Source organism: Osmerus eperlanus, chromosome 1 (assembly GCF_963692335.1).
Source record: "Osmerus eperlanus chromosome 1, fOsmEpe2.1, whole genome shotgun sequence".
In the NCBI taxonomy this organism is placed as follows: domain Eukaryota; kingdom Metazoa; phylum Chordata; class Actinopteri; order Osmeriformes; family Osmeridae; genus Osmerus; species Osmerus eperlanus.
The window spans coordinates 17,649,100-17,663,327 of NC_085018.1; the positions used below are offsets into that span (position 1 = coordinate 17,649,100).

At 43.0% G+C, this 14,228-nt stretch overlaps 1 protein-coding gene across 2 annotated transcripts; it reads right to left on the reverse strand.

Moving 5' to 3' along the window:
• Window positions 1-20: 20 nt before the first annotated feature.
• Window positions 21-11,263, reverse strand: prkcda (protein kinase C, delta a). 2 transcript variants are annotated; one of them, XR_009930760.1, is made up of 19 exons: window positions 11,126-11,263; window positions 7,833-7,962; window positions 7,519-7,718; window positions 7,324-7,390; window positions 6,837-6,993; window positions 6,256-6,287; window positions 5,990-6,075; window positions 5,720-5,849; window positions 5,519-5,619; window positions 5,062-5,158; window positions 4,847-4,977; window positions 4,575-4,748; window positions 4,232-4,323; window positions 2,333-2,395; window positions 2,041-2,179; window positions 1,577-1,765; window positions 1,354-1,482; window positions 331-1,266; window positions 21-289 (listed from the first exon to the last, which is right to left on the reverse strand). XR_009930760.1 is itself a non-coding variant. In XM_062465305.1 (18 exons), the coding sequence occupies exons 2-18, from the start codon at window positions 7,939-7,941 to the stop codon at window positions 1,108-1,110; spliced, it is 2,055 nt and encodes a 684-aa protein (XP_062321289.1). In that variant the 5' UTR covers window positions 7,942-7,962; window positions 11,126-11,263; the 3' UTR covers window positions 296-1,107. The 2 variants fall into 2 exon arrangements, 1 of the variants encoding a protein (XP_062321289.1); XM_062465305.1 differs by lacking the exon at window positions 21-289 and having other exon boundaries at window positions 296-1,266.
• Window positions 11,264-14,228: the final 2,965 nt, after the last annotated feature.

The following is a 14,228-nucleotide window of genomic DNA, read 5'->3' on the forward strand; positions in this document are numbered from 1 at the left end:
AGAAAGATTGACTTCAGAAATTGGAATGATTTTTTTTATAAGATGTAAAAGATGGAGACGGTAAAAAAGCACATAATTAAAGCGCATCAAAATATACACGTTAAATCAATATACATATATATCTATACAGCATGTCAATAGGTCCCTTTCCAATGTTTAGCATCGCAAACAGTACGCAAATCATTCAAATAATACATGTCTATAAATGAGATATTTCACAACAGGAATATAATAGCCTACCTAACTAGACAGACCACTGTGCTTGTATTTTGTTCACTGTGTAGTGAACCTGTAGTTGCTCTGTCTGAATTTTCTGAATTTACTTAACACTAGATGGCACACAAACCAGTAAACCACACATTTTTACAAATCTTTCTTATTGACCGAGAAAGGTTCTTCATGCGACATAACCAAAAGCAATGATTCAGTCAAATAATTCATTTGTAGGAGAGATGGTGAATGTTGGTGTGAGGTCTTTGGACCTGCAAGCAGATAACTCAAACAAACCTAAACACCTTCATCCACACACACTAAAGTGCTCCATTCACTGGAAGGGCCAGACATCCCTTGTGATGGTACTATACTGTTGTCAATGAGTGTATCCCACATTTAAGGTTCCAGGTGTCAAAACAGGAGCCATCTTAACAATCAGAATTCAGTTCTATTTTTAGGCAGGGTTTTACTGCAAAGGAATGGGAGAAAATCGGAGGCTCCTTGTGTTGGCTCTTCAAACTGGTGAGTGTCATAACAATGACCAAAAATGCGGGTGGCAATTAATAGAATCATCTACATACAGCCCACAAACACCTAGACTCCCTAGCATGCATCACAAAACTATTTATTTGTACAAAGGACAATTCCTGTAAGTTATACTCTTGTGATTTCTACAAGTACCAGAGAATGACTGTTTGTGCTTAACTACAGAACAGGCACACAAAATACTGAACATGGTACCGCTCACTCACTTGCAGGTTTGATCACGTGACAGAACAGACACCTTGACGAACAGACCCTAAAACAGTACTAATTAAACCCTGGTTTCACCTCTCCCCTTTGACCTCTGGGATGTCAGTGCCCAGGGTGGAGACTGGTATGAAGGTCTGCTCCTCACTTTTCCAGAAGGTGCTCCATCTCAGGGTTTATGAAGGAGAAGCCGGCGAAAGCTGATTGGTCCATGGAATCAATGAAGTTTTTGTCGCTGTGAGAGAGGCGGGGCTTCTCACTAAGGAATTCACGATCAAAGTTGCTGCAGTCGTTGGGGGCTTTCTGTAATGGGTGTAAAGGTTAGTCAAGTGACACTGTACACCTTTTTCCTCTATACTATCTTGACAGACAGATGTATAAGACTCTTACCACTTTTGGTCTAAAGGGGGGTTCCACCTCCCTCCTTTCCAAGGCCGACCAGTCGATGTTTTTGAACAGGGGCTGTACGCGAACATTTCCCACAATGCCTAGCCGGCGAGTGGGGTCCCTCTCAAACAACTGCATGAGTAGAGAAGACAAACACAATCAACGATGCTAGCTCAGTTCAGAGAGACAGGTATATTTTATATTTGGAGTAGGGTACAGTACAAACCCTTTCCATCAAGTCCTTGGCCTCCTTGGTGATCCAGCGGGGGAAGTGGGGTGTATCCATCCTGATGGACTCAAACAGCTCATCCTCATCATCACCATGGAAAGGTGACTGGCCAATCAGCATCTCATAGAGCAGCACTCCGAAAGACCACCAGTCCACTGAGAAGGAGTATTTTTGTCCAAGCAGGATCTAACGACAGATGGCATCATAAACACACATCCCAACAAATTGATTATTTGATTAACATATTAGCCGGGTAAACCTAGAGGGTCTCTGAAATAAAGGACGAAAAAAAGTATTGCCAAAATGTAAACATCGGTAATTGTATTAACAACAAATCCCATTTGGTAAACCATGTCTGCTACAAGATCCACATCACGCTGTTCAGTCACGTAGCTAGACTAACCTGTTAGCATTTATCAATCAGAGCAAATCATAACATCAGTTCAATATTTGTTGTGTACCTCCGGAGCGATGTAGTCTGGAGTCCCACAGAAAGTGGTGGCCCTGTTTTCTCCAAACACGTTCTCCTTACACATGCCAAAGTCTGCTATTTTGATGTGTCCCTCCTGATCCAACATCACATTATCCAACTTCAGATCTCTGACAGCAGAAAGACAAAAAGGAAGTGATGACTGAGTTGTTTGTTTTTATCATGATCAGTTTATGTGTGTGTGTGTGTGTGTGTGTGTGTGTGTGTGTGTGTGTGTGTGTGTGTGTGTGTGTGTGTGATTGCATGTGTTGTTCATGCCCTACCTGTAGATGATCCCCTTGGAATGTAGAAACTGTAGGCCACAAACAATCTCAGCGGAGTAGAATCTTGAAGGGGGAAGAGGGAGGAGAGAATAAGGTAAACATATCCTGATCTAAAACTTGTTTTGCGGGATGGCAGTGTTTTTCCAAGGTGGTGTAGGAGGTGATGAATGCAGTCTATGTGGGCTGTGCTGTGTGTTCATGTGATGCCTACAGCAGAAAAAAAACTAATGGTGTCAAATGGAAAATAGAGAATAACACACTCAATATATGTTCCCACCTAGGTTTCCTTCAACTAGCTTAATTTCAGCTTTCTCTTTCTTCCATTGATGGACCCATAGCAGCCCTATTGCTGATGCAGGGCAATCAAACCCTTAATATGTTTAATAGAGAAGCAACAATACAATGTTCAAGATAAATAACCAACTTAAAAGAGTTTGTGATAATCAGCAATGCTTTTACGGAGACTTGTATTGAAGAAGTTACATCCTGGCTTTGCAAATTGCTCTGAAAGTATTCAAGCCCATAGAGAGTGTAACTTTCTTTATTTTCACACAGTATTAATTATTGAAGTGGACATTTGTATGGAGAGGTATGTGAGGACAGGTGAACAATGCTATCCTGTTGAGATACCTGAGACCACTGAGCAGCGACCAATGGCAGCCAAGCAGCCTTAGCTTAGTTGTAAGCCTATCACTGGCTTCCTTCTTTTATCATCTCTGAAAGGCGAAACAGATTGGCTCCAGAAAGCAGGGGACGATGTACCCATGTAGCTGAGGATTCAATGGGCTTCACTGAATGACTGACTGACTGATTTACTGACAGATTGATTGACTGGTTGATAAGATACATGGCTTTGTCCAGCCTGACCTGTTTTCTAACTCTCACTCACCACTAATGATTACTAAGTCATTATCAAATGTCTGGGTAAATCCTAGTATAGGTTCTAATGATACTGAATGTACAGTACATATGCTCTTACACAAACAGTTGTTTAAGGTTCAGACAAACTCTCCCACCTAGGCAGGATGAGGGAACTCAGACACAGGGAGTTACATTGTTAGTAATGGAGTATAAATGGAGAGTATAAATGGGATGTGTTTTCCCCTCTGGTGGTAGTGTGAGGTTTGGGGCCTGTCGGATGATAGTGGGTTCAGAGGTAGCAGCAGATCAACAGGCCCTTTGTGCTGTGATAGTGGGCTCATTGGAAACTCATTGGTTCAGACTCTGGCCAGCGAAAACTATTGCATAACCAGGAAACCAAACCCAGGAAAGACTTTCCACTCTGGGCTGCCAGCTTCTCGTGGATAATCCACACGTGCACACATAAATGCACACACACAGTACATGCACGAATACTCATGCACAGAATGTGATTAAAAATTAATACTCCCAGCTGGATAGAGTGTCACTGGCCTGGCAGCAGTGTAGTAGTCCTGTCATCTTACCTGTTCTCAACACAGAGTGTTAGGATGGGAGCTTTGTAACTCAGTTCAACTAATACTAGATAGTTTAACCCATTTTAACACGAGTCAAACTACTTGAAAAGTTAGGTTTCCCCAGTCTCTGGTTTAGAGAAGGGTGGAAATGATGTCATGTTTGTGTTGACAACCCTGTTTAGTGACTGATGAAGTGATGTCACACACACATACACCCTCACCCACTCATATTACCCTCTCCTTACAAGGACAGTCTATTGCTTTGACCAATGGAAAGAGACCAATGTATAATATACTGCCAGAACTGTGAGTATCTGTTTTCCATCAGAACATCCATGGGTTTGTGCGTCTGTTTTTGTGTGAGTGGCATGTTAGTGTATTTGTCTGTGGAATGTGTATGCATATGCATGTGTGTGAGTGTGTGTGTCAATTTGCCTGTCAGTCTGTGTCTGATTCTACTCACGTGGCTCTGTAAAGGTCAAAGCGACCCTTCTCTTGAATGTGAAACATCAGGTCTCCTCCATTCAGGTACTCCATCACAAAGAACAGATGCTCCTGTCACAAGCAGTACATTTGCATTACTACAGTGGCCTTCCACATATGTAAATCATATCAGTATGTGGTTTGCAAAGAATAATAGGAAATCAAAAGACAACAAAAGACAATAGATGTGCAGACCACACAGTAAAGTTACCCTGATTAAGGCATTGACGTATAGCTCTATAAGTCTATTGTATTTAAGGTATTCACTGTCACTCTATGAGTGTGTTTATGTGCGTGTGCGAGCATGTGCGCATGTGAGTTACCTTAGTCTGGAAGGTAGAGAACAAGTGGGTGAGGAAGGGGTTGTCCCAGGCCAGAGCTAAAACTCTCTTCTCCACCATGGTGCACTCCACATCATCATCCATCAAAACCACATCTTTCTTCAGAGCTTTGACTGCAAAGTACTCTCCACTGCCCTTTAACTCTGCCAGCAGGACCTACGAAGGCAGGGGAGCAGGAGAGGTGAGGATTGTTAGTAATCTTGTCCTCTTACAGATGCCAGAAAGCAAATTTATGTTATCATGGCAATACCTACCTTGCCAAAGCTTCCCTTGCCCAGAACCTTGTGTAGGATGAAGTTGTCCACGTTCATGTGGGTCAGATGGGTGAGACGAGTCGGCGGCAGGGGGCTGGAGCCCTCCCACAGCCTGCCATAAGGGGTGCCGTCTACAAGAGCAAACATCGTCATCAACACACACAAACATGCACGCACACGCACACACAAACACAAACACACACATACACACTGACCGTTGACATCCAGAGCAACCAAGTTCCTTGAGACCTCCTCATAGACTCCTATATCTGGCAGGTTTGGCTGGTTTGGGTCTGAGCGCCTTGTGGATTTCTGTGAATGGACAGCAGAAATACGACAAGAGAAATATACCTTAGAGAAAGAGAGAGCTAAATAAGCAGAGGTATATCAAATATACACTACAACAGACTGTTTAACGGATCTGATTGTACTGCAGTGAATCAATGAATGAGAACATGAGGAGCACATTAGCCTTGTGTCCTTAAACACACAAGAGGAGGCAGCTCAGCTTTCTGGTGCCACACAGCCTGGCCTGACTCGGGAGTTGCCCAGACACACGTCTGGCCACAGACACACACACACATTACAAATACACACACACAACCTCATGCTGACACACAAACACATGCTGACACACAGACACATGCTCACACAAACATTAAGGTTACCAACCTGGGTGACTTGTGTCAGAGCTTCAGCTAGTAGCTTCTGGTTGATCCCACAGAGGTTGGCTACTTTATCCTGACACTTGTGATGGACATTCATTGCACAGTCTAGGAGAGAATTGAGTAACTTGGTTATAGACATACACACTTTCACATGGAGAAGAATCAAAACACCCACATTCACATACACACAGAGCTTGTTCCCTACCTTCACATTTGAGCCCCTGTTTGACCAGGCCCCACAGAAGGCTCCCACAGTGGTCACAGAAGGTGGGGCTCATGTAGTTGTGGTTCTTGAAGCGGTGCGGCATGTCGATCTTGAAGCGCTCCTTCTGGAACTGTGAACATACATACGAGGGAATGTACCACACATGTATGGAAAGTTTCCTGAAGGTTTCTCCAGAGAAAACTCTCAACCTGGTTGAATAAGTACTGGGGTAAAAGAGCAGGAGCCTGGACAGAACCTGGTCCAACGTACCACAGTGTCCCGACTGTTGGCCGCTGTGCCCGTGCATCTTCCAATGATTTTGTCTATACATTTCTTATGGATGGCTGCATTGCATTCTGGAAAATATAAGGTGAACACAAATTCATACACTCCACATCTGACAGCTGATCAACAAATCATAAAACCTATATAACTGTGTTTACAGTTCTTATTTTCCATTTGAGGGGAAATATGGTCAAATTGTCATACTTATATATTTTTTTGTGAATGTCATGGTGCTGGTTTCATCCACTTACGTCGGCATTTGTAGCCTTGCTTGTTGAGTCCCCTGTGGAGGACACAGAAGAGGAAGGGAGAGCTCAGGGCTGTGATCATGCCCTCCAGATCAGGATGGACTGCTGACAATAATGGCCTTGCTATCTTGATTAGAATGGTAATGAATGCCATTGGATGCAAAGGGGTGGTTTATATGCTCACAGAACTGTACAGAAACCAGATTCACACTTTCATACACACACACACCTCCGATAATCTATTGCTGTTGCTGGTAACCCATTTTTACATAAAAAACCTCAAGGTCAACCAATATTTAAAAGGGTTCAGCATATTGTTAGATAGTACTGCTAGTCAGAATTACTAGTCGGAAATGCAAATTTGAAATGTTTCCTGTCATTTAAAATGACAAAAATGCTAGCATTTGATTGAGTCTAACTGAGTTTATTTCTGCTAAACTATATAGGAATTCTGATCGGCTCAGGCTCCAACACCCCAAGAGAGACACAAGTGGAGATACAATGGTATCTACATAAAACATGAGCTCATCTCCCCAGCGTGTCCACACACAATTACACACACACGGTGTAGAGGACAAACTGACCAAACAAACTCTCGGCAGACAGAGCAGAAAGTGGGCTGTCTGAAGAAGGTGGCGATAAACTCGTGGTTCTTAATGGAGTGGATCTTAGCCTGTTTGATGGCCCCTCGTCTCCGGTTGATGGTGGGTCCTTCCTCCTCCTTCACAGACTGCTTACTCTCTACCAAGAGGCACACATGAAGAGAAGAGACAGGCTCTCGGTTTATTTGTTTGGAAAAAAATAAGCTAGTCCCTCTACTTTCTCTCTCTCTCTCTCTCTCTCTCCCTCTCTCTCTCTCTCTCTCTCTCTGTCTCACACTCTCCCTCTCTCTCTCTCTCTCTCTCTCTTTCTCTCTCTCTCCCTCTCTCTCTCTCGCCCTTTCTCTCTCTCTCTCTCTTTCTCTCTTACATACACATACACACTAACACATTCGGTGGAATGCAGTCTGTTCTCTCCTGATCCGTCTATGGATCAGGAGATCATGAAGATGAAGAAATCATTACACCCCACCTGGATCAGCTCCTTCCAAGAAGTACTGCACTGCCATCATCACCTTCCCCGAAGGCTGAAGATCCACCTGAATGCACGCACAGTAGATTGTCAAGACCAACTCCTCCAAACACTTCCATTCAAACGCAAAGCGCCTTTACAACCCCACTAACACAGATCTGTATCACTTCTGTGTCGCACTTCCCTGCGCCTTACCCAGAATTCAGCTCGTCCATTGGCCTTCTTGCAGCGCTCGGCGAGGACCGACACTCCTACTGTGACCTCAGCCAGAGGCTCCTCTGCCGTCCTCATCAGCAGCACCTGCAGCACACGGCCCTCGTAGATGTGGGCGTCGAAACTGGACTTCCAGGCTGGGTACATGGTGGGCTTCCTCTGGACCAGGGTCTTACCCCTCTCTGGAGGGAGGGGATATGAGTTATCTAATGGCATGGCCCCTTTGGAATTAGCGTCATGCCATGAACATACTGTGTGTGCATGAACAGTCTATACAGCACAATCCATATCCTCACCAGTGGTGAGGGCCTCCTTCATCTTGATGGCACAGAAGGGGGGGTCAGCCAGGGGAGATAGAACGCCCAGGTCGTAGGAGTTGAAGCCGATCCGCAAGAAGGGCGCCATGGTGACCAGTCCCTGCGCCACCTGTTCAATGAGACCAGAATGTTACCCCAGTCACATATATTGACATGTCAATTTGATTACTGCTGAATACACATGGCAAAGTACCATGATTCAGTGAAATCGCCATCTGTACTCTGTAAGTGACACACAAAAGAACACGTTAACACACAAGCTTCAGTCACATGTACTCTATATGCACAATACATACGCATCAATAATGTCCTACTAATATTACTGTTTAGGTAGTTGCTTTTTATACAGACAGCCTAAAGAACTTGAAAAGCTTCTCTAATTAGAAATAAAAGAAATAACACAAAAAACGTGGTTCTCAGTTAAAGAAAGTCCTTTGATTGAAAGAGAGTCCGATGATTGAGAGTCCTGTGATTGAGAGTCCTGTGATTGAGAGTCCTGTGATTGAGAGGCCTGTGATCGGCCAATTGAGTAACAGAGTGTGTGAGTAAGAACGCACGAGTGCCCTTCCCACAAGTCACCTACTGTACACAAGTAAAACTTGGACAGTTATTTGGTCTCACTGCAGAACAGCATTTTAAATACGTTTCAAATAAGGAGAAGTAAAATTGCATTGAAATTCAGGCATGACATACTGATTGAGGTAAGGTTAAACATATATTTTATGTTTATTGTAGGTTAGGTCATTCATAATGTAAACCCCACCCATATACATTAGCAACCAGGTCATTGTAGCACCTCTGTCAATAATGCCTAGTTATCTACCTGTGTGTGTGTGTGTGTGTGTGTGTGTGTGTGTGTGTGTGTGTGTGTGTGTGTGTGTGTGTGTGCGTGTGTGCGTGTGTGTGTGTGTGTGTGTGTGTGTGTGTGTGTGTGTGTGTGTGTGTGTGTGTGTGCACCACCAAGCATTGGTGGAGAATTATTACAAAACACATACACTCACACACAGACACGCAAAGAAACAACAGGACATAAGCAAGCAACATCTTTACTCAAACTCTACCGCTATTTCAGAACTCCTATGTGCAACAGTATGACAGTGATGTTGAGAAACGAGAAGCCATCTCTTCAACCCTTCTTGCAGTAAAGTATGTTGTTCACCACTGTGAGTGGAGCTGCAGAAGTAAAGGTATTTCCCTGCGTTCCTGACAGCCAGCGAGCCCCGACATGTCCAGACACCAAAACCCCAGACAGGTCCTCTACATGCCTCACTTCCAAACTCACAAACACCAACTACAAGGGCAGAAAAAAAGTACACAAACAGAAGAAAGTAACATTTTGCACATGATAGCGATAGAGGGTTATACAAGAGAAATAAAAATGAAGTGATGCTTGTCAGTATGTGTAAAAGCAAAGTCGATAGACTGGTTCACGCCCGTAGCCCTGAGCTGTGATGCTTTTGTTATCTAATCAATAATAACCTCACTGTTGTTGGTATTAATGTGTGTGTGAGTGTGTGCATAGTGGTGGGGGTGGAGAAGGGAAGCATTGAGATTGATAAGATCATCAGTGTTCTACTTTAAGTCCCTCAGTTACTGTAGCCTACCTCTCCATCACTTCCTCAGAAGCACACAGAGATCTAGTGATGGTACCATTTACGGTAACACAGAAAAAGTGTGTTGTTGTCAAGGTGTGTTTACTGTGACTGATCCAGCTAAAACGCTTTAAGACCCAGAAACATTCATATGAGAAACATGCAACCAGATAAAATAGGTCGTTACTGAATAGTATGTGTGTGTGTATGCATGACTGAGTCTATGTTTTGATGCACCAATGTTTTTAGACACAATCTGTTTTCACAGTTTAGCCACACACACACATTCTAAACATAGAAACACAAACAGACAGGGAGAATGCTCAAATCTGTACTATTTCATTTAATGTCCTGTATGCGTAGAAACAACTATAAATGACTGAGATAACTAAATTAATGAGATGGTGGAGCGTGTGTGTGTCTGTTAATGAGAGAGACTGAGAAAGAGAGAGAGAGAGACTGAGCGATAGAATGAGATAAAACAGGAACAGTGTAGTAACGACTGCCTGTCAGAGACTTGTGCTGTAATACTGCAATGGGCAATCTGAACTGACCCCAATGGCTACTGATGCCCAGCCCTCTCAGCTGCTAGCTCCATGTGACCAGCTTCTCCTGGGTATTTCTTGGTTATGTTCAAACTGTGCAGCCACTGAACATATCTTTAAGGCATGTAAAAATGGACAAGCCTTTGTAGATAATAGTAGATAATACATATCCTAACACAAACACATGGACTCTCTCTCATTCACACACATCACAAATCATATTGCAAAGGAGGATGTGTCAGTGTCAGTATGTTGATGATCAACATCCTTAACAACTGTCCGAGTAGGCCTACATGAATGCAATAGGATGTGGTAAATCATTTCAGTTAGCTGCAGTAAGATACATTGTGACTCATAGTGCAGTTATAACTTGGTTTTCCCTTCCAATCAACCTAGTTTACTGTATAAGCCTATATTGAACCTAAATCGACGAAATATGCCTATTCATAGGCATATTTTTAAATAGGCTATTTATGCTCTAAACTGTGTCATAATAATCTGTAGACCACGTCGCTCTTCCCAAAATATATATCTTTCATGTCAAAATAAACCAGTATAGGAGATTGCTGAAAGGTAGTCTAGACTAGGATATTTTGTTCAACTGTCACGTTGACTTTACCGAGTTAATTTCACCAATTAAACTGTGACCGGAACAGTGGTGCGGTGATTTTAACTGTGTTTGATAACACAATGTCAAAATGTGAATGAAAATAAATTGTATCCATTTGTTTAAATAAGTGCATCATACTAGTAAACCAACAAATGCATGATGGTCCATATATTGTGATATTAACTATAGGCCGACTATATCCACATATGTAGCTTCAAGTTGCGGATATCAGAACAGAACAGTCTTACGACGTCCCTTACATAGGGATACATTTATATTCAATTTATTTGTAGGCAGTCCAGATTGTGGAGCCTGGACATAGACATAGTCAACTGCAAGTTATTTTAACTGTGAAGATAGTTACTTGCCGTTATATTTCCTTGAATACAAAAAACATAGAGGCCATCATAATTTGTCCAAAACTTTTGAGAATGTTTGCGAATAGCAGGGACCGAATTTTTTAGTTGTAGTCATAATTTAGAACTATTTAACGGTTTCACGTTAAAGTACGTGTGATTCACTTACCTCGACTTGAAAACTTGTATTTTCTTGTTACCGTATGCTTGTCGTGATCGGTCTCTTCCTCCCGTTTCTCGTTCTGTGATTCCTTCGATTGAGGAAGTACTTGCGCGCTCTAGCTTCTCCGCAAACTGTGTGACGTCGACCAGGTACAGACATACAATGAAACACACATACACACTGCATTGCGGACGCACTTTAAGCTACTTAGCAACAATAAGTGTAGGTGTCCCCATTTTGTGTACATTTTGACAAAGTAGACGTGTCTTTGATCTTACTGTCTCTGTAGTTTTTGAATAGACGACTTGGGTCAGTGCTCATGAGGACGATGAAGCAGGTTCACAAAGCATAGTCAGACACTTCGCCAACAGTTGCTACATATCTAAATCTTTCTGATGTACACACTCTTTTACTTCCTTCATCTCTGGGTTAGATTAAAACATTGTTCTAAGAATGGGTCTCAACCTACAGCTGATAACTCTGGTACAGGATCTATCCTGATTGCCTAATGTATGAAAAGACATGGGTTTTACACACAGCAAAGTGTGTGTGTGTATGTGTGTGTGCGGAGGATGGGATTGTAGAGTTGGTTTGCGGGGGTAGTCTGAGTTTGAGCAGCGCTGTGTGGCTGTGGAGGTGGCAGATTTGGATCCTGCAGCTGCTGGTTCTGTCTCCAGGCTAAACTGTCTCTAGCCCTCCACATTACTCATCTCTGCCCAACATTTCAGCAACATGCCTGCTAAACGCATCCCCTACACAAATACTCACATATGCTCTCACCATCACCCACTGTGTACCAGTTAAATTGTATCTAATTAGTTATTAATTAAGTAATCCAATATAATTTCACAGAACAGACACACTGGTGTGTAGGTGAGGATGTTTTTGTTGGGCTGAAAGTCAAAACTGCTGAATACAGGTGTGTCCCTGTTCTACCCTGATTATATCCTTTCAGGAGTTACATAACAGGGAGATCCTGACTCATGACAGAACTAGGGAACTCCTTACCTGACAGGATTTTCCACTTTTGTGATTGTGTTTGTACGTTTGCCTTTGTATGCAGCACCTGTGTACTCCTGTAGGGCATCTCACACAGATTCTGCCAACCTCTCTAACTACATAGACTGACTGGCATGCATACTGTACAGTTCAACACAGCTTACTCCCCAGTTCCCAGTTCTCATAAGTGTGTTACGTAAATTATTGTCTGGAGTTCCCCAACTTCTTGTCATGAACAAATAGTAACATTTAGGATGTGGAGATTACATGAATGTATTGTCATAGTCATTTGCAATTTACTCTATTCTCTCACCCAGCTGTGAGCTAATGACAAGGGGAACATGCCACTGTGTGTGTGTGTGTGTGTGTGTGTGTGTGTGTGTGTGTGTGTGTGTGTGTGTGTGTGTGCGTGCGTGTGTGCGTGCCGTGCGCGTGTGTGTGTGTGTGTGTGCGTGCGTGTGTGTGTGTGTGTGAGAGAGAGGTACAGAGAGGTTTGTGGTTGTGGGTATAATATTCATGATGTACAAATTCCACTGACACTGCCTCCTCTGGCTTTGTGTATTGTAGTTGTGTTTTCTGTGTGTAGTCCAATACTGTCTTTGAGAGCACAGCACAACCTCTCTTTAAAATGTAGAAGTCAATCTCTTGATAAACACGAGATTAGAGAGTGAGACAGCAAAAAAGAGGGAGAGAATGAGGAAGAGCATAACCTGCCATGCTGCAGCGAGCAATGGGACTGTACAATATTATGAAAGCCAAACCAATCCTTTCCCCTTCTACACCCAGCCTATACCTGGGGCGCCTGCCCTTGTAGCTCTGTGTAATGGCTTCTGTCATCCCCATCCATTTGTTAATGTTTCCTTGTCTGCAGACTGGGATAGAGACTGGTGACAACAGAGGAGGTAGACTCTAGGCACAGACTGGAAACTATGACACACATTCTTTGTATGGATACCAGTGAGTAAGAAGTTAAAAGTGTGGCTTTTCCTCTCTATCTTTGCTGTTTAATGGAGAGAGAAAGAGGAACGATTTAGAGGGAAGAGGGAGGGAGGGGAATAGGTGTAACATTGACTTGTCAGTGTGGGGTATGCAGACTTGGAAAATGAGGCCATAACAGCTTGTCCCTCTCCTCTCCCGCCCTCCTCTACACCTGCTTTTCTTTTCTTCCTCTTCCAGTTCTCCGTCCTCTACTGCATTGCGGAGATCTAGGCAAGGTGCAGTCCTGGAAATGTCAAACCAATGTCATTAGGACATTCTTCTATTCCTCTTTGTCTCTCACACAGCTGTGCCATATCCCACCTCAATGACTGCCCCAAGTCTTTTCAAAGGAAACAAACTTCCTTCTACAGCCCATGCCCAATTTTTTTGTACATGAAACAGATGATTTTGCTGAGTGAATACCTGACTAGTTACTAGTTTCCTTGCTACCTCATACCTGGGGCATTTTTTGTGTGTACAGTTGTGGCCATAAGTTTTGGCAATGACAAATGTTGTGTTTTGCAAAGTTTGCTGGTTCAGTATTTGAGGAAAATGTTTTCACATACAATAAGGCACATTTCATATTTTTTTAAGCATTTTTGGGGTGAACATTTTCAATATATGCAAATAGTCCCCTCTTTTACAGCAGTCAATCTGCTCTTAAAATCCAATCAGAATGATAGAGTGGTTTCACCTGGCTAGAACTAGTTCACACTTTCCCCTGTGCTGATGATATGACTTACTGAAATTATGTTTGCAGTCATTTTATGCCAAGGCCCAGCAAGCTTTGCAAACACAAAATGTACGTCTCTCCCAATACTTTTGGCCACGGCTGTACATGAAGAGCGTGTGTGAAAGTGCATTGTGTATGTGTGCACATTAGTTCTGACACAGCTGCATGTTCATGCCATCCTACTGTTGTAGCCTATCCTCCCACCATCAACCCTCTCACCCTAAAGCCAGCACTCCACACTCCCTCAATCTTGATAATGAGAACACACAAGGCAGAAATAAAAGGCAGAGTTCAGCTGACATTCCTCCTCTGCTCCATTCTTTATCTTTACTTTTCCTTGCTTGTACCTAAATTGATCTTGTAGCTCAAGTTACTGTCTTCGTCTATGCTATTTTGTTA

Bases quoted from the DNA above. Each gene is read 5' to 3' on its own strand.
- prkcda (XM_062465305.1), bottom strand. From the start codon at position 7,941: ATGGCGCCCTTCTTGCGGATCGGCTTCAACTCCTACGACCTGGGCGTT. The intron at 4,749-4,846 runs GTAGGTATTGCC...CTGCCTTCGTAG, and splicing joins GCAAGGGAAGCTTTGGCAAG to GTCCTGCTGGCAGAGTTAAA. The intron at 1,267-1,353 runs GTAAGAGTCTTA...CACCCATTACAG, and splicing joins CCCCCTTTAGACCAAAAGTG to AAAGCCCCCAACGACTGCAG.